This window comes from Neodiprion fabricii, chromosome 5 (genome assembly GCF_021155785.1).
Source record: "Neodiprion fabricii isolate iyNeoFabr1 chromosome 5, iyNeoFabr1.1, whole genome shotgun sequence".
Classification (NCBI taxonomy): Eukaryota; Metazoa; Arthropoda; class Insecta; order Hymenoptera; family Diprionidae; genus Neodiprion; species Neodiprion fabricii.
In genome coordinates, this window is record NC_060243.1 from 4,758,226 (window position 1) to 4,778,771 (window position 20,546).

The window sequence follows — 20,546 nt, forward strand, 5'->3', positions numbered from 1 at the left end:
ACGTTATATTGTTCAAAAACGACACGCTCAAGTATTTTTCTTTCATACGCTTACAGAAAACGAAGAAAAAAAAAAAAAAATCAAATCAAACTCGGTCCTTTTTTTTTCTAGTACCAGAGAATTACGGTATCCGTGCTTTTGATTCGACTTTCCAACGCAGCACTTATTATTAATTATAATTTTATTGTATATTATATGTTAGATTTATGGGTAGAAATATGCATTGTAATATTTATTGTACTTAGCGATTATAATAAAATATAAATCTTACCGAACTTATGACGTGGGGGAAAACTGGTGGTCAGCGAAAACTGCTGAAAATCGGGAGAATCTAATCGACAAAGATAATTCTAAAGTTATGCTGCACTTATTGGTACGTATTTCATTTTTATTAATTTAATAAATCGTATTTACAAAAAATTACAAAATTTCTCTATAATATTGTATCATCGGCGTTAAGGTATGTGTACTTATACACACGTAAATATTAGACTGGGCCAAAAAAAACGAAGAATTTTTTTTTAATGGTACTGTAAAAACATTGTTCATGACGACAAATAAAAATTATACTCCTTTAAAAGTTATTCGACATTGAAATTACTTTTGAATACAATTTCAATGTCGAATAACTTTCAAAGGAGTGAATTTCATGAAAATGTTAAGAGACCCTTTCTGTAGAGCATCAAATTTCCCACAAAAATAATTGTTTGATTTATGAAAATATTAATTTTTCTGGTAATTACAAAAAACAAAAATTCAAACGAAAATTTGAAAAAACAAATCAATGTTTAAGGCACGATTACCAGGAAACGGCTCGATCTACGTCAATTTAGTAAGAGAGCTTTTTTGTAGGAAATTTAATTTCCTTCAAAAATGTGGATTGATAAAATTTTTCAGATTGACAATTGACGGATTTTGGGTAAAAAAATGCGGTAACTGTTAAAAAATCAATAGCTGTAACGATACACCCCTTAATATTAATATTAAGGGCTCAAACTTTCAGCATAATTTTCATTTGTCGTCATGAACAATGTTTTCACAGTACCATTAAAAAAAAATATTTCGTTTTTTTCCGGCCCAGTCTAGTAAATATACATGTATAATATATTTAGACATGTATGTAAACCAACGTGATACTTCTTTTCATAAATAAGTAACATTATTAGGTACGTAAAATGGTAATACTTTTAAAAAATACTTCAATGCAGGATTAAATACATCGATATATCATAATGTGTATATATATATATATACATATATAATTATTATACATAACATAATATATTACGTATAAACGTAATTACAATTGTGTAAACTATTGCGCTCGTTCAACCTCAACGAAAAAGTTCATTCGGGTCTTCGGGTCAACTTTTTTCGTCTGATATAAATTTTGAAATTAGCGCGGTGATAATAAAGTTTTACAGGTATGCGTAATATTATACTGTGTAGGAAAATAAATATTCTGATTAAGACTAAATCGGATTGTGGTAAAATATTCGCTTGCTTGAAATAATTAATCCAATACAATACGTACGTAAAACTATACATTTACATATAATAATTAATTATATTGCCAATAATGTGCAACGACGCGTACATATATCAAGAATATCATACTGCTAAGTTTCACATCGAACTCAGTATTACAGAATATCGGACAAGGTACTGCAGTGTTTTAAATTTTTTATTTCAACATTCAATCGGCGATGAATGAATCCACCAACGCTCTGATTTTCAACTTATTGTGAGAGCTCTTAGAAAAATCACTCTATTCGTCCTTCTTGTTCAAAACCTGAAAAAAAGCCTCAATCGGAAGCGTCGGCTCGTCGGTAGCGATGGCGAATTGCGGACTGATGACTCTGCTCTCGGTTGCCGGCGATACCGCTTTGAATCTCCCGGGCTCGTGAAGCTCGGACGCCGAGCTCGTCAAGTTGGCAATGCGCTGCGATATGAAAGCGTCCTCGGCGTCGCGGCTGCCTTCGGTGGACGTGGGAACGGTGGAACCCGGTTCGTTTTCGGCATCGGGTTGCTCATCTTCCTCCTGCATCCTCCTTGTCGGCGTTGGATCCGTAACCTCCACCTTCTCTTCCTCCTCCACCTTCTCTTCCTCTTCCTCTTCCTTCACCATAACCTCGTTGATCGCCGCCTCCTGCGGCTTCCTGGTGGTCATGGATGCGTAGAAGCTCGTCTCCTCGGCTGTCATTTCCGTCGTCTCTTCCGGCTGATTCCTGACCCCGAATGTCGGCCTGGCTCGTCGGATCGCCGACGAGTAGATGTTCTCCGGTCTCGTCGTGCTCTGCCGACCGTCTTCGAGCCCAGACTTGCCGAAGCTCAAGCTGCCGCTGATCCTGCTGCGGTAAAGACTCGCGTTGAGCTTTCGCTTCGGCGTGAAACGGTTCGTCCGCTCCGTAACGGTAGTTGGCTCTTCGTCAACGCCTTCTGGACTCGTCGTGGGTGTCGTCGAGGTCGTCGGTTTGTAGCCGACCCTGGAGTTGTACTTGTTGTGTCGAACGGTCGACTCTGGATCCGGTCTCTCGGTACTGACTCGGCGTCTCCCGGGCGTAGCTTCGGTCGTCGATAGCTGGGACAGTCTGTTCTTGTAATCGAGCCTGCTCCTGTAGTCCTTGATGCTGAAACGCGGCCGCGTCGAATTTCCGTACTTGAGTGGTCGGATCCTGTGCGACTGTCTCGCCGTCGTGGTCGATTCCGTGGTCGTGGTGGGCGCCTCGGTTGTGGTAGTGGTCGTAGTTGTGGTGGTTGTGGTCGTGGTCGTGGTTGCCGGCTCTTCGACGACGTCTTCGAAAGTGGTGGCAGGCTCGACGTGGTTCTCTTCGGCCGGCTTCTCGAACAGCTTCTCGATCGGAACGATGGTCTCGACGTCGTGACGCGTCTGGGTGACTCCCTCGGTGGTCGCGAAAGCCTCGGTAGAAAATTCGAACACCTGACCCGCATCCTCGGTGGCCCCCTCTTCCATGTCCTGGGCGCCAATATCGCGCGAAGGTAAAGAGGAGGTGTCTATTTCCTGCGAGTCCTTCTTCTTGAAGCTCTCGGGATAGTTTTCCCACTCGGTCGTGTCCTTGTAGATGATCCTCGTCGGGCGTACTATTTCCGTCACTACCTCAGCCTCGAACGGCTCCCCGGGATTCACTCTCTGCCTGTGACCAGTGGGTCGTCTTCTGATGAAGTGCCGCTCGGTTACGGCTTCCTCGATCGTCGTCGTGGTCTGAGTCGGCCTACCCCTCCTCCGCTTCGAAAACTCAGTTTCAAATGTCTGGTGCCTGGAGGGTTCCGACTCTCGGACGTAACTCGAAGCGGTTTCCTGCTGTGGTGAGGTCGGCGTTGTCGTCGTTGTCGTTACGGGGCGACGTCTCCTCAGGGTTTGTCCAGGCCGTCGAATCCTCGGTCGTAGAGTGACGGCGGTCTGGGTTGTGACCACTTCCGGTTCCGCGATTGACTGAACCGACGACTGCTGCGTTGCTGTTTCAACGACCTCCTGAAGGGACGCCTCGGTAGCCTGAGCGACGTAAGTCGCCGGGGTCATCGGCCTGCGTCTCCTGGTCGATGATCCTCGTTGCGGGAACTTCGGCCTGTAAGGTCTGACTTCCGGCTCGACCTGGGTCTGCGGTTGGTCAGGTTCCACGGTGGCCTCGAAGTTCTCCTTGGAGTGTTGGCTCACCTCTTGGAACGCGACTTGGTCCTGAACCGATACCGGTCGGTTGTATGCTTCTTGCTCGAGGTTGAACTGCTGCTCCTGAATCCGCTTCTGCTCCTCGAGCTGCGCCTGCTTTTCGCGTTCGAACTGCTGTCTGGATCGTTCCCGCTCCTCCAGCTGTTTCCGCAGCTCGGTCTGCTCCTGGATCTCTTGGCGTTCGCGTTCCTCTTGTCGGCGCTGTTCCTCCTCAGCGAGCTTCTTCCTCTCGGCCGCCTTCTCCTGCTCTTCGATCTGCAGCCGGATCTCCTCTTCCCGCTTCCTCGCCGCGGCCTCTTCCTCTTCCTGTTTACGCTGTCGCTGGAGCTCCGCCTCTTGGAACCTCTGCCTATCCTGCTGGACCAGCTGCTGCTGAAGCAGGAACTGCTGCTCGTTGAAATGCTTCAGCGAGATGCTCTCCGGAGTCTCGTAGTCCGGCTGTGAGGACGTCGTCTGCGGTGGCTGGCCCGAAGTTACAGGGTTTTCAAACTGCGTCTGGATGCTCGGTCGGATAAAGATAACCTGATCCGGCTCGGACTGCAACCCGAACACGGCGTTGGGCCTCACGGTTTCGGGCCTGAACTTAGCAGGTGGATTCTTTCTGGGTAACACCTCGTTTATCTCCGTTGTGAACTTGGACTTCTGCTGCGGCCACGAAGCCGCAGGCCTCGACTGTTCGCCCTGAATGAAGTAAGTGCCGGCCTGAAGTCCGTGGGAGAGTCCCTGAGCCTTGATGAGTGACTCCTGAGGGCTGTTGCTCTGCTCGAACTGCTTGTAATGCTCGTTCCTGAGGCTGGACTGCTGCGAACCGGCGAACTTGTTCGACTCTATCTTCGGCGCGGTTGTCGATGAGAAGAGGTTCGGTGGTACCAGATTGTCGTACGGAAGCGAGGGCCGGAAGTTGTTCCCGAATATCGACGACGGAGTCACGTAGCTGATCTCGTGGCTTTCGTGCACCAGAAAAGATGGGTCCCTTTCGTAGCTGCTCTTGAAGGGTGGAGGGTGGTCAACCTGACTAAAGAAGTTCCCGGTGCCACTGTTCAGGATCTGGCCGCTGTGCGGCTGCGTGTGGAACCGGTTGAAGCCAGTCTCCGAGTTCTTGTTCTCCACGCCGAATCCATGCGGACTCTCGAGACCAGGAGGTTGGAGGTACGACTTGGTGTTGGAGGCCTTCTGGGCCTCGAACTGTCGCTGGGGGTGGACGTTCTGCTGCACACCGAATCCCGAGCTCAAACCGCTGACGAGGAACGGTCGGCTCTTCGGGAACCCTGGCGAATGGGTCGTCGATGTTGCAGCGAATCCCGAACCCTTGGAGAAGAACGGCGAGCTGTTCGCGTCCTGGTGAATCTGCGAGACGAACGTCGGCTGACGCAGGAAGGCCTCGTTGTCCCGGAGGATGGCCTTTCGGTGCGGGTCCTGCACTTCGAAACGGTACGCGTCCCTCGGCGGCGGTACCAGGAACGAATAGTGCGTCGTTCCCGAGGTAGAATGGCCACTGTGCTCCTTCGGCTTCGTCCTCGCCTTCGTTGCCGCGTGGCCGAAGACGCTGAAGCTTCCAAGGATACTGGGGGGGATGTAGTCCTGTACGTTCAGGCCGTTCGCTTGCTGCTTCTGCTTGTCCAACGAAGACGACGAGGACTGTGAGTGATCCTGAAGCTTACCCAGCACCGGACGATGCGCCGAGTTTCTTTCGAGTCCACTCGACGGTGACACATTTGTTCCGATGTTATCGTATCCCGTTAGTGGACGCCATCCGTTTGCGATCATCGAAGATCGCGTCGGGGACTGAAATTTCAACAACGATCAATTCTGGCCGCGCACCTTAATTCACGACTTTACGCTGCACCGTAAGGAAAATTGGGTCTGGACTTATGTACGGACTCTAATTTGGTCCACATCCAACACCATCGGTCTATCACTCTGTGTTAATGCATGAGCGAATTAATGCTTATAAAGTGCCACCAGTGAATGAGCAACCCCGCTAAACTCACTCTGTTACTATACTGTGTATGTACGTTTTTGGAGTTTGTTCATTTACTGTTGAATTTCCAAATGGACTACAAAAATTGTTACATCCAGTAGCCCACATCAGCCAGTGATTACCGATTTCAACACCACAATTTTCTTACGGTGTAACATGGATTACATCGATACTCACAAGCTGGACATCGGTTCGATCGATCGGTACTGTGATCGCTTGGATTGCGCTCCATGTCGTCAATGCACCTAAAATCCAATAAAATATTAATGACATTGGTTGTTTACTTTGGATACTCGAATCGTCGTTGAATGTATTCGAAGATTCAGGACTGAATGGAACGTCAATTTACTTACAAGTTTCAAATCTTACTTGTTATCGAATTTTCACTCAATCAAGAACTTCACCATTTGCTTAAAAACTTCATGAAAGATCACGAATAGACCGAAGCTACTTGCAAATATTCTCGACGGTTGGGAATTACTGGATCATATATTAAACTCACCAAAGAAAACTCGTGCGAGAAACATCCTGAAGTGTCACGGCAACATTTACGGGTCAGTCCTGAAAAACAGTGTCAAAAAAAAAAAAAAAGAAACGAGGTGTGAGTGAAAATTTCTACAGAACACGGTACGCGTATACATATACTCATAATCCAAATGTTATCAGACCAACTCGTATTCATTGCACAAAATAATTAATTAAAAAACTAATTCAGCCATGCGACTGCAAGTTTCAGTTATTTAAATTCCGGTCGATATACGTATGTCTATACGATTATTTGGACCGTCCGTAAATAATAATAATAACAATAATAATAATAATAATAATAATAATATTATACACAGCCAGAGGATTAATAATTTGACCAGTGAGCCGAGAGAGCGTGAAACCGATATCTGTTGGACAGCATCAGCAAATTGATTACCACGCTATTGTCCATGGCTTGAAAAATGGTAGAGAATAGAATAGAAAAAAAAAAAAAATATAAATAAATAATGAAGCAGCATTCAGCGGAATCTCTCTACCTCAATTAAATGCATCGATATGCCGGCTAAATATTTTTGTCAGGTATTAATCATTTATCGACAATCATCGCCGTGTAAGAGATTTATTTTATCTTCGGATCTGATCGGCGAGTCTCAATTTATTCGGACAAAGAGGTTTATTTACAATGCGGGTTAGACTGGTTTAACAAGCTTAGGATCTCGATCCGGTTTAGCTGTTTTTTTATACGACTTTAGGTATTTTGGAGACGTTTAATCTTGGCGCAGCCGCGGTTCGACTCATCGCTGTGGAGAATCTAGAACTCTTGTTGGCCTTGATCCCGATCCTTTTCACTTAAAATTTATCAGCCTTTGTGCACTTCCGCTTATTATATTCTGCGACGAAGCGCTTTTACCCGTGTAGGTATATTATTGCAATATAGTTGAGAGAATTTTAAATCCTGTTACGTTTCTCGTTCTTCGCTTTTACGTCATTTTTGCAAAGATAGATTCAATGTTATTTATTCGGTAAATTTGCTAAGCAAATTTTTATATTCCCGATATCCGAATCGGCGACGGCGACTTTATTTTACTGTAATAAAGACATGACAAATATACGGAGTAATTATAAAAACGCTCGGTTCTCTCTTTGAAATCGCACTACACAAGCTTTCAAGTAAAATGCTAAATATCCTTTGAATACTTCTGTACAGATACAACGCGTTATTAAAAGTAGCACAGTTTTCACCGTGTAAAGTTTTCTTCGCAGATGGAAATCAATTTCGCAAACTTGCAAACGCGTTGCATGATCGTCAGAATTCTAAATTCAACGTCTGTTATTCGAGGATCATTCAATTTGTCTCTTTGACGAGATTTTCGCGCATTCGCGATGAACGGAAATTTTTATCCACAACTCTCGTCATTCTCTTCAAACGACACTGATCGAAGTAAATTTCTGCAACACGCATGTTCGTCCTTAATTCTTAATTAAACAAGACCTCGTGCTTATAAACACGTGGTAATTGGCATCCTTCACAGTCTGTCGGAGGCGTGGCAACTCCGGCTACACGACGCTTGGAAAATCATTGCGATCATAAACCACGTCGATTCACCTTGGCTGCGTTGATTGTTAAATTGAAAATTTGCGGCGAAAATTCGGAGGAACTCGAGGCCGAAGTTGTGTGAAAGAAATTGATAACAACGAGAAATGGAACGTTTGAAAATTCACATTCCAAGCGTAGAAAATATAATGCGATTTTCTAGTACCGGTGATCGCGGTTCATCGAATATTTAAAAGCATCAAAATTGCCATTCATCGCGGTTTCGATCATCGGTTGTTTGTGTTACTGCTGTGATTACCGTGCCCAAGATCTGACTTCAATTATTCGACACAGTGACCTATAAAGCCGACCGTACTTTTTTTTATCGCAGAAAGTAAGCGTAATTGTGGCCAAACTGTAACACACAATTTATGTTATACACCGAGAAAAATTTTATTTGTCACAGTAACTAGAAAAATTCAGTAAAACAGGTATCGTTAAAAAAAACTGTTTGAATATTGTTAGAATTACGAAAAACGAGGTACGCGTAACCATTTTGCGCTATCGTCGATCCTTTTTTGCTAATTACAACGCAGAATCAGTTTGCTCGCTTTACTCTACTTTTTTAGTTAAACAAGGCTTTAACGTCGATTCATTGTTGCCCGTAATTCGAACGAAGATTGTATACTTCTGATTTCGAAGTATATCTGCGTGTATAGTTTGTAAAATAAGAAAGAAAGAAAAAAATAAGAATTACGCACGCTTGTATTTCAAGCAGTTCACCTGCTGCGGTGTATAAAATACCTTATAGAAGAGAAGAATACAAGTACGGTCAAGCTCTGATTGCCCCCGACAGTCTTCGCCTTTCGCTTTCCTAATCCAGCACGCGACGCGATTCGGTCAATGCTAATTGGCAATTAATTTTTTATCGACCGCTACGACGTATCCAGGCGAATAAACGGACTATGGCCATCGGCTATCGATTAACCGAAACCGAATGATGTTTACATTCGTGTGAAATTTTTAGTACAATTATCAGTAACCTGTGTCTCCGTTCTTCTCTGTCTTACATTTGACACGGATGATCGATGCTTCGCGGTTTTTTACCCCTGAATTTTAAATCCTGAACCTAATTCAAATGCAATCCCGATCAAAACTTGAGGCATCCGCCTTTCAGAGTTGAGAAATTCTATTTCACCAAATCGGCTACTGTATAATACAATATAATGATTTAAATTACCGTGTGCAAGGTGGAACGATTTAATAAACCGAAGAATTCTCTCTCGCAATAATATATTATACATACCCAATTGAACGGTATAAAATATTGCAATTTTAACTCTGAACATTTTCCGAATCGGTGTAATTTACCTTTTTTTTCTTCTTACTTTTCCATATTTCAATTCACTTGTTCACTTGTAATGTTCTTCCTTATAAATTTGTACGCGAAACTGCTTAAATTTTAGAGAAGTTGACAGATCGTCTAATTTGACTTTCCCGGTGACATAAAAAAAAAAATAAAAATAAACGTTCAATCCACTGCACAGTTTATACAATATCGCACACACCGCAGCATCGAAGTTACAACTTGAGAGTGAAATATTTTTCACCGAGTGAAACGTGAAAACGCGTGCGTGAAAAATTTCGTCATATATGCTGCGTGGAATTTAAGCGAGTCCCTTAATTTGTGGAGTGACGCGTGTATAATACGAGGAATAGAATGAAATTTACGTAACGAGAATTGCGCAATCTCTTCGTGTCTGCTGCTCGCAGGACTTTCTTCGCTCTCACGCACATCTATGATAGAGAATATTATCTCCGTGTACTCGGTTTACATTGCCCACGGTATGTAATTTGTTTTATGAATCTGCCGGTATAATTGAGACGAGGGTTGTTCTCCTTCTGCCATTGTAATCGGTGCATTACGTACAAGCATTGCCCGGGCATAAAGAAACGGATTTTCTTCAAACCGCTCATGCTGTACTTGTGAGGAACGCGTTGCAGGTACCTTCGGATAAAAAAGTCTTCTTCCGATCGGGGCGGGGTTGAAATTCCAAATTTGAAAAGCTTCGAATGCGCTTAATTCCAAGTTATTTGATGGCGGAACTTGATGTAAGGAAATGAAACTTTGGAGAAACAACAAAGTTTCGAATGGTAGGATCAAAGTTCCGAAATCTAAGATTCCGAAAATTCAAGTTATGATAGAGAAAAGTTCCGAAATGTAAAGTTTTGATAGAGCAAAATTCCAAAAAATCAAGTTTCGATAGAGTAAAATTCCTGACACTAAAGTAGTTTTTAGCGAAGTTTACTGAACGAGTGGGTGGAAAAAAATCAGAAAAAGCGAAAATCGGAATAACCAGAATTCCGAACGTAAACATATGAAAAATCCAATGCAAAGAAAGATCAAAGTGGTGAAATTTCACCAAGCCAGAAATCCACAGTACCGAAAATTTTCGATAATTCGGAATTTCGATGTTTCCGCTCTCAAGTTTTCTCATTTTCGGACTTTCAGAATTTTCCCCTTCGGAAACTTTGAGCCCTCGGATTTCGGACCATTCGGAATTTGGCGTTTTCGGAAATTCATGCGTTTTAAAAATTTTACAGTCAATCAGTTACAACGCCGATAGAATTTCTGCAATCCTGAGGTTTCCGTGCAAGATATCGACGAATATGAAGATAAGAGGACAAAAAATGACAAGTAGAACTTGTCGAAAAAAAAAGGACAACTTTCGCGATGCTGTATAAATGTATCAAGTAGGTACACGTGGGCACATTGTAAAAGGCCCTAAGCTGAAAAAGCCCGGCTCGTGCTTACTCATCACGGATTTGAAATCGAATCGACATCAATTTCGTACGTCGTTCTATATATTGTCAATTGAAATGCGCGGTATGGACGATCGAGTGCTGCAGATAGAATTAGTGATTTAGAAATCGGGGCCATACTTACTATCTCGTGCAATTAACAACCGCGGTGCGATTCAAGGCTCGAATATATCAAAAATTCCACAAAGTCGAGCGTATACACATTGTGAAAATTGTCGGTGATAAAAACGAAGTACCATCACGTTATAAGCACTCATCGATAGTCAATAATTACCTTCGAAAGATCGAATTTCGCATTTAAAGGTAAATTCACTCTCAAATCGCGTTTGTTTCTCTCTGTATTTATCTTAATTTACGCCTCGTTATTTTATTACTTTTATTTTTTTCGTCTTCTTAGGACATATAAATACGAACTTTGTATACTTCTATCTATAATTGATCGTTACGGAGTATCTCGATCATTACTGCAATCCTTGAGATATCGGATTTCGTGCCGAACGAAAAAAAAAAAAGAAAAAATTAACAACGCGAGCGTATAAAATTTAGAACCGATGATTTTGAATTGCACGCCTTTTATCCACGCTGCTGACGTCGTGTTATTAATAATTCACGCATTTATTGATCATAATTAAAAGCGTATTTGGCAATAACCGCTCGTTGGATTCACTATCAGAGATGTTCTTGAGGTTCTTGTTGTTTTTTTTTGTTTTTTTCTTTTAATTGCATCGAGAACTCGAGTCGGATACGGTGAATTAAACATTACAACACTTGTTCTACTCTTCGATGGTGGTTCGTCCTTAAATCCATCGTAAACTTTTAAAGGAATTTGAAATTAATATTTCTTGACACATTTATAAAAGACTTTCAATTTTCCGTGATGAAAATCGTAGATTAAAATGCTAAATGCACGCGTGCGATAATTTGCAGCAATTTAACAAGTGAGGAATTTCCTAATTGGACACAAGTGTCCAATATATATATATATACATGTGTGTGTGTATGTTTGCGACGTACATACAAGTATAAATGTTTACTTTTTATGCGGAGCGTGCAGAAGCCGCGGTGCTTCGTAGCATATAAAATCGCTAATAAAGGGAAAGTAAAGGAATTAGTTTTAGGTATAACTAGGCTGTGATGAGGGTGGGGATGGTTAATTGTTCGCAACGCGTCTTGCCCGCTGAGTTTTATATTAAATACTCCACAGCGCTCGCTTGTGTCCATTATTAATATGAATTTTACTTATTCGCTTATTTATTTATTCGGTCATTCGCTTTTTCATCACGCCCGTCTGTTACACGCCCGTAAAATATGCCCTAAAAACCACCTCTGGCGTAATACTGGAGGCCTAGATTTTACCCATCATCAGAGTTGAGAGCGAGCGGAATTTTTTAATAAAAAAAAAATAAATAATCACGCGTGCCTACAGTTTGCTGATTATAATTATACCTCATATTATTTCACCGTAAAATTGCAATGAACATAAAAATTTTAGTACAGAAGAATTGCGTTACGGTTGAGGTAAATGGGGCGTTCCAATGTTTGACCCTCACAGATTCTGATGTTGTTAAGATTTTTTTTCCAATTCTCCCAACGCTGAAAAAGTACACTGAATTTTTTCACATTTTTTATTCAACTGCTCAATTATTTATAAACAATTAAAGTGATTTTGAAAAGGACCTTTTTTTTTAAATATTCAAAAAAACTTCAGACTTTCAATTCTCACTTTCGATTTTTTGATCAGATGAATCGTTGTTTGAACTATCTGAAAATTCTCGAACAATTCTCAAATCTTTTATTTTTCACTTAGAACATTTCTAGACCAGTTCCATTGCGCAGCGACTTTGGTCTACTTTTTTTTCTAACCGTCCAATTTTTTTTATGAAGTTGACAATGAAACCGTTCTAAAAATGTTCCGAGTAAAAAATAAAAGTGTTGAGAATTTTTTTTTTGTGAACTTTCAAACCGTTTAATCAATGTTTCAGCCGATCAACGGAATTGAAAGTGCTACGAAAAATAGAAAAAAATTTATCCATCACGGGCCCGGTTTTGAAATATTTGTAAAAGAAAATACAGTTTTTGTGAATTCAAAAAATGGTCCTTTTCAAAACGAGTCTGAATATTTGTAATGCAAATAAATGTGAACGGATTTTGAACATTGCAAAAAACACTGTATCGCTGTACGAAAAGTAATATCAGGGACTAATTTTCTCGCCTTGAACATCTTCGATTTTGCCGAATCCTACGAGTTTCTGAAACGAGAAAGATGGCCATGAATCGGAACTTCAAAGAAGCATGAAAGTGTAGATTTTCGTTAGTTTGCCCGCGCGCAGATTCTCCAAGGCGAATTTCCTGCCCGAGACTATCTCCGATCTTTGTGTCGGGACATCGAACTTTAGAATTACGTATCTGCATCTTTCTTACCGCGTTCTGCATACAATTATTTCACTCGAGTTACACGCGTAATGCGGCTTGAGCAACATCTCGCTGGTTTCGCGTGCATGCCGGGTATTTTCGCGTTACGTCACAAGAGTTGCCCGTGTCACAATGTCTGACTAATCTCTCGGTCTATCCGCTTGTCGATGCTTATTTGGGCTAATTAGCGAAACCCCGAGCAATTAAATACACACGGAGGCACGCCGCGGTTGATTAAAATCTGAGATTCGTATCCCTGGGAATTAGGAGGAACGTAGAATTAAATGAAAAACAAACACCTCAAACCCTCGCTTTAGTACGCCGAGAGAAATTTTTAGTTTCGGTTACCGCTCGGTCCTTAAATATTTTATCATTTTTTAACCATAATCGAAAAATATACTTCTAGTTACTGTAACGAATGAAACTTTTCTCAGCGCACGGCGTTGTTTAACCACGTAATCGAAATTTCATTTCGCAAAAATAAAAAAAAAAACACGTCCAAAGAATCAGCAATCAGCATATTTCTACGATAAATAAATCTCAGTTGGATAGAATTTATTTTTTACAAGAATGAAAAACGTCAACGAACTTAGCCGATTATTTATGATGATACATAATACAAACATTGCGAGGGGGAAATAATTTTGGCACATAATTTACGCGAGGCGTACGTGCTGTGAAATTGGCAATATAAATCAGCGTCTTTTGCATTGTAATTAACCACACGTGGCTGCGTTAATTATTTAAATTTCGGGCTAAACGAATGCGTTTGTGTTTTTTTTTTTCTTTTTTCTTTTTTCTCCATATTTTGTACATCCTGCATATTGCACGAGTTAATAATTTTCCAATCGAATTGCGAACGACGTTCCCAAGGCTTCGTGTTATAATTCACCTGACGTAGGTACACCCATAACTCCGGAATAAATTTGTTCCGCACCCATTCCTCGATATTGTATAGAATAAAGGTGGCTTCGGGCAGGCTGACTCGCCGAGTTGTTGGAGAAAATCGAAAATTTTTCATTCGCGCGCGTCAACGTCGGGTAGGAAGATTATGAGAAATCCATTCGGCTCGTTGAATGAATGAACGTTATTTTTCCTTCCCTAAAAGTCTTTTCATGTCCGATTTCACGTCCCGGTGTAAATTCACGGTGGAAATATTCCCGTCGTAATTACATGCCGGGTTTTTAGAAGTTGAATAATTTTAGAACGATAAAAGATAAAAAAATAAAGGAACTTACTTTGGTTCGAAGCGAGGTTTGCTAAACATAGTCGCTAAATTTCGCAGAAATTTGTTTACACATTTTGTTCGGTAATATTCTTTCGAAATTAGTAAATCTTTTATTTCGATTGAAATTTTCCATGGCAAATATAAAAACGGCATCGATAATAATTCGCTTCTCTTCTGCTGGTTTACTTTTCCAATCACTGTGAGTATTAAAAATTGAGTCCAACAACCGTCGGTTGTAACGAGATACGTGCGTTTCTACACGCTACAATTCGTATATTCGTGCAAACGGATTTTAACGTGCAAGAAAAATGCCCTTCGGACAGAAAACAATATGAAAATACTTCAAATTATCAACTGTCAGAATTTTTCATTAAACATATCGGTAATTCGTACTGTATGGTAGAAAGGTGAAAAGTAAAACCGAGGGAAATTTTAGCATTCGACGGTTGGGAAAGTAAATCGTCCGAGGTACGTAAAATTTCATATAAAATTTCGCCAATTAAAATCCCCGGGCCATAATGAAAAATAAAACATTTATCGAAATATAAAGTAAAATAAACACGGCGGTAAATTTTTTTTTTCTTTTTTGTATTTTCTTTTTTTATTTATTTACTTTTTTCTTTTTCTCTCTCTCTCTCTCTCTCTCTCTCTCTCTCTCTCTGCACGAATCGCATCGGATTCGAAACGCGGTATTGCCTCGTATTAAAACCCGGCAGCGATTCATCTCGCACGGATCAAAGGCTGAAATTATACTCGCGGATCTACCGCAAGGGGCGTAAACTGGAAAATTGCGGGAGTGGAAAAGGTGGCAGCAGCGTTGGTACGGATTTTGCCGCAATCTGCAACCATATTGTAAAACCCGTCGCGAAATATCCCTGCTGTGGTATAAAACTTTATAGCCGGCGTATAATTTTTAGGGTTTGCAGTCGGGTCGCCTGAACCTTGGCTCCTTGGCCCGCGAAACGTTGTATTAAATTGCGAAAAGTTTCCGCTTCACTTCCAGAATATTGCAATAGAAAATTTCTAATCTCGCGCCATCTTTTTCAACTACGACTGCGAGCTTAGCTTTTTCTTTTATCGCTCAAACGAAAAAGAGAGAAAATTTCATACGGTGTAAGAGTTTAGAAAAAAAAAATCCGGTTAAAGTGACGACAGAATCGAATGGAAATAGTTTTTTGGTAAAAAAGAAACGATTTCATATCGATTTCACGTACCTACGTGATTTGTTAAATAAACGTGGCACAATTTAGGTACGAATATTCGGTACAAAATTTCTCGATTCACAAAGATTTCGCTTGTAAACCTGTTGAAACTGACTTTTTACGACACGCATTATATGCATGTAAGAAAGAGATACAACTGCAATTGCAGCATTGACCCCGTAACGATTTCTTTCGGTGAAAAAATCACCACGCGATTTGCTCTTTTCCCTTTCACCTCTGAAATTCGTATTTTATTGATCTCTCGATCGCTAATTATACACTGTAATTAAGTATCTTTCATATCGATCGAGTATCATTTTATCGCAGCGAAACGATTAGATTAGAAGGTATCTATGAAAGTTGTAAGACAAAAAAAAAAGAAAAAAAGAACGTACCCGCGTACAAATTACATTAAAATACTCTCGCTTTTAGTACTCTGAAAAATTTTTAAACTCTACTCAAAAAATCAACTTCACGGATAACGTATGCGATCCGGGATACCGGTTTTCGAAATTTTCCGACTCAAAGGTTCAAGTTTCGTTGGCTGACAGACGCTCGATGGATTCTGCAATCTGAAAACCGTTCTTTCGGCTTTGCAGCGGTAACGAAGCCTCGATAGAGTTCCTCTATAACTGTTTCTGAATTACCCGCGCGCCAAGTAAACTAAGAAGGAAGTACCGTAATCGAATGCCCGGTGAAATCGATTAATTTCTCAAGCTTTAGCGCAGCGGAATATGGAAAATAGGTAGGCGGTTGGTACGTATGAATATAATTAGGTTTACTCGCCACTGGACCGCTGACACAAGTTTCTTCTGGCACAAGTGCAGCTTCTACGATAATTAATGCCGAGTAAATAACCCGCGGAGAAATATCCGGGCAGGAGAAGAATATTTTCATCAATTTTTTAATAATTAACGAACTAGATCTTAGACCAAGTATTACAGACATTTGAGTTTCACGGAAACTGTTGCAGACTTCGATAATTATTGCCGCGTCGAAACCGAAAGAAGACGAAGAAATGGATTGAAAGAAAAGAAAAAAACAACCTTGTTTGAATAAGCAAACTTACAGTTCAAGAGGAAAAAGTTTATAGTCACTTGAAGATGGGGAAAAGGGAGAGAAAAAAAAAAAATGAATATTCCGATCGAGTGAGCGTAATTATTTCGAGTGAAGTGGGTTGTTTCTTTTTTTTTTTTTTTTTCTTTTTTCGAGAATACAAGAAGAATTCAACGCCGGATACCCGGTCCGTGGTTTTAGGCGATTTGAATTAAGATTCTCGCAGTTTCGAGACCTCGAACAATGGAATCAGTTTCAAAACCGGGCTAGATTTATCGACGGTCTTGCCATGCTCGTTCGGTGAGTATAAAAGCAGAATTTGGCGGATTGTGAAACCTCCTCGTACAGCTGACAATTGGAATTCGGGATATTCGTCGAAAGTTGACGTCGAATGTGTTTGAGGATTTTAAAAATGACGAAAGAATGGGAAAAGAAAGGAAAGGAAAGGAGAAGAAGAGAAAAGAAAATTGAAGGCTCTCTTTCCTCATGAAAGTTCGGCTTCGGGCCGGGGAAACTCGACTTTGGATGCCCCATTTTGCATCCTCCACCGTTACAACTCTAGCCAACAATGAACGTCAGCTCGTTTAACTGCATAAATGATCATTAATATTCTCAACACGCGAGTGAAACTGCAGCACGTGGATATCTCGCTCACTTTATAATACATGCATATTACACACTAGGTTCCATCGAAAGATCGGTTTTCAGACAACATTTGCACAGGGGAATTGAACACGGAGAGAAATTTTTAATGTAATGGCAATAGAAAAAAAAAAAAAAACTGTTTTTTGTTTTCTTCGCTGCATAGTTATTCATCGTTTAGAATTTTGATTTTATAATTGCAGTTGGAGCTTTTTTTAATTCTCCTCTTCAGATATTCCTTTATTTATTGTGAAAGATTTCGCAGGTTTGTCTCTTCGGATTAGAATTTCGCATTTCTAAAAACGTGTAAAATCGATGTTTTCGCGATGTTGCTTTTCGCAGAATTTTAGAACGATAAAATTTCATTCCTCTCGACAATTTTCCTCCGTCAAAGCGGAGTTTCAATCGCTTAGAGTCTCGCTGCGAGCTTCTAGAAAATCCGGTGAAGTGCGCATTTATGTATCTACCGCCGCTGCGGGAGCAGGTTGAATATATCTGCTCGAGTCGCGCGAGTGAGAGAGTTAATTAGTGCGGTAAATTGGAGCTGAGAACAGGTAACAGGTAACAAGTAAGAGGTAACAGGTTATACGGCTGCCAGCCCTCCTTTTGATCACAGAGACTCGATACGATAAGCGAACGGAATCGAACGGCGCGACAAGTTTTCGATCGGTATTTGCGCTTTCCGATTTTTCATAACTCCGATCGGCAACGTTTCGTATAAAATAAAATATGATAAATAACAACGTAAAAGTATGAATTTTTTTTTATTCCAGTAAAAAAGTAAAATGATTCAACAGATGAAGGAAATCGGTTTTGTACGATCGTTCAGAAAAGTGCTTGTGTTTTACTTTCGATAAGCGAAAGGCGGAAGACCGTGTTCGAAATTATTTCCGTCTTGTTTACAAGATTTTTCTGCAAATCTGAATTCGATGTATCGTTGAAAATTTTTTCCCCCTCCTTTTCGAATCGAAAGAAAAATCGTGCATTGAAACGAGAAAATTTGGATCAGATTTTTGCATCGATCGATTATAATTCGCGCGCTGATTACTATTCGGTATTTATATTATTCGAGAACAGGAAGTGCACCGCTTCAAGCATGCTCGTAGTTACATCGGACTTTCTAAGCTCTTCTGTCGTAAGGTGAGAAGTTAATTTGAAAGTTTTACTTATTACGGGCCATAAATATGGGACCGATGGCCGTTTTCGCGAGCCGATTATTCCGACTCGTACGTTACACATTTATCGCGTCTGTATACGGAGTACGTGTATCCTAGTTTATTTTTCACACACACACACACACACACAGACGGTTCACACCTTGCCGCGTTATCTGCGCGTGTAAAACATACCGAATGAATCATGCCATTGTCACCGTTCTGCGTTTATCTGCATTCGCCAGCGTAAGAACGTGCGTAAAAGTTATCACAACCGGCCTTACTGCACGTGTTTAAAAGGAAAGAGTTTGAATTTACGTACCGGAAGTATACTCTTCTCATTTCTATGCTCATCTAGGTTGACCGTCGTCTGCAGCCTTCGCACGTATATACAATATATACCTACAGAAGTGTCACAGTTTTCACGTTTTCTTACCAATTTCGTTTCTCTTCGTTTCTTTTCTTTTATTTTTTTTTTTTTGTCAATTTTTTCTTCACGGCAACGACAAATTTGTCATTTCGCATCGTTTGCCGCGAATGCTTATCGAAGAATTGAAAAGGAGAATTAAAAAGGTCTTCAAGTGTCTACAATCAAACATTAAAAAGATAAAAGATGTTGCAAAAATTGTCTTCTCTTCGCTGAGTAGTTATTTATAACTTTGAATTTATTTATTTTTTTTTGTTATTTCTTTTAATTTTCCTCTTCAATTATAATGATAATAATAATAATTATAACAATAATAGAGGAGAATTAAAACAGTCTGCGAGTGTCTACAACCAAACATGAAAAAGATAAAAGACGGTGAAAAACTATTTTTTCTTAGCTGAATAGTTATTTATAGCTTTGAATTTTGTTTATTTAATTTTTTTTTTTTATCCCCCTCTTCAATTGTAGTAATAATAATAATAATGGAGAAGAAGTAGAGTCTTCATCCGCGCTGATTAAGCTTAACCGTGCAGCGATTCTGTGTCAGTTATAACAAATTGCAGCGATTCGTTTGAAATGAGATCGTTTCTCTTTTTCATCAAGCTTTGTTTTTTACACTTCATCGCAATTCGATACTGGGCGAAATAACGTCGAAGAAAACGGACAGTGAGATGAAATTGGCCAAAAATATTACATGCAGTAGACTCAAGTCGCGTCGAATTCCACGTTTCGTTTAATTTACTGTTTTGTTATTGTCTTAATTTTTTTATCTGCCGCGGTCGCCGAGAAGTTGTTGCTACTTATTACCCAACCAAACGTTATTCGTTTAATTCATTTAATACCGATCTTGATCTACCCAAACGATTTCTCTGCAATGTCAAGGACGTGCGGTTTCTCCGTTATACAATTCGCGCGTAAAAATAGGAACGATTCGAATGTGAATGTCTGTCTTACAACCTCATTGAAGCTCGGAAAAAATTCACCAGTCAGTTGCCGAGTATAATAGCTTGTTCGTAATTTCCAATAACACGGAGAAAGCAATCGTTCTCATCGAATGATAACATAATTCCGAAAACTTATCGTTGTCGGAAGAATGTGAATTCTGTGAAACTGGTAATTAGTTTACTCACTTTTTCACCGGAAAACAATTTCTTGCGGCACTGTAATACGAAAAGTAAAAACAATCCGCACTCAATAATAATATCTGTCACCCAACAGCCGCTCCTGTATAAAACTTTTTCTATTTTTTTTTCGCCACCGGAAACGCGTCGATGATTTGAAAAATTCAAACGCGGGCACTTTGGCGAATAATCTTTTTTTCTTATACGTATCGAATTTTGTGTTTGGTTTATAGTCGAGCTGCGGGCAGCCGTTCGTTCAGAACTGTGTCCGGTTGTCCGAGGTTTCTTAACGGCCTCCCTTTACTTCGGAACTCTTTACTCCCGCCTCTCTGCCCCCCCCATATCAACCTAGAGAATCCAGAAGAAAGTAGGCACGCCACTCTGCTAACCATGCCTCGACTTGTCTTGCCGACAATCCGGCAAGGAAAGAATTTCCACGCGTTTATACTTTTTCACTTTGTGTACGATCCCATGTCGGATTCAAATCTTCACTCTTAATCCCGCGCCCCGATCGTTTGCCTCGTGGTCTACTTACATCGGGATGCAAGAGAACCCGGCTTACGAAATTCTGCGTAGATAATGGTCGTTGAAAGAGATTTTTTATTGGCTATTGTGATTTTCTTTTCCCGCGTTTGATTCAACTTTTTTTTCTTACCTAGTTTTGTTCGTATAACGTTATTCGTACTTTGTTGTATCGCGCGTTGTGAGAGAAATTTTTAGATCCGGTTACCGCTCAGTCCTTATCTATTTTCATTTTTTATTACAATCGAAAAATACAGTTCTAGGTAA

General features: G+C 40.6%; 1 protein-coding gene across 1 annotated transcript; it reads right to left on the reverse strand.

Annotated features, from left to right (window-relative positions):
- Positions 1 to 1,023: 1,023 nt before the first annotated feature.
- Positions 1,024 to 20,011, reverse strand: LOC124182792 (mediator of DNA damage checkpoint protein 1-like). Its single transcript, XM_046570498.1, has 4 exons — positions 19,767 to 20,011; positions 6,172 to 6,230; positions 5,847 to 5,914; positions 1,024 to 5,473 (listed from the first exon to the last, which is right to left on the reverse strand). Exons 2-4 carry the CDS (start codon positions 6,194 to 6,196, stop codon positions 1,769 to 1,771), a joined length of 3,798 nt encoding a protein of 1,265 aa, XP_046426454.1. The 5' UTR covers positions 6,197 to 6,230; positions 19,767 to 20,011; the 3' UTR covers positions 1,024 to 1,768.
- Between the last annotated feature and the right edge of the window lie 535 nt (positions 20,012 to 20,546).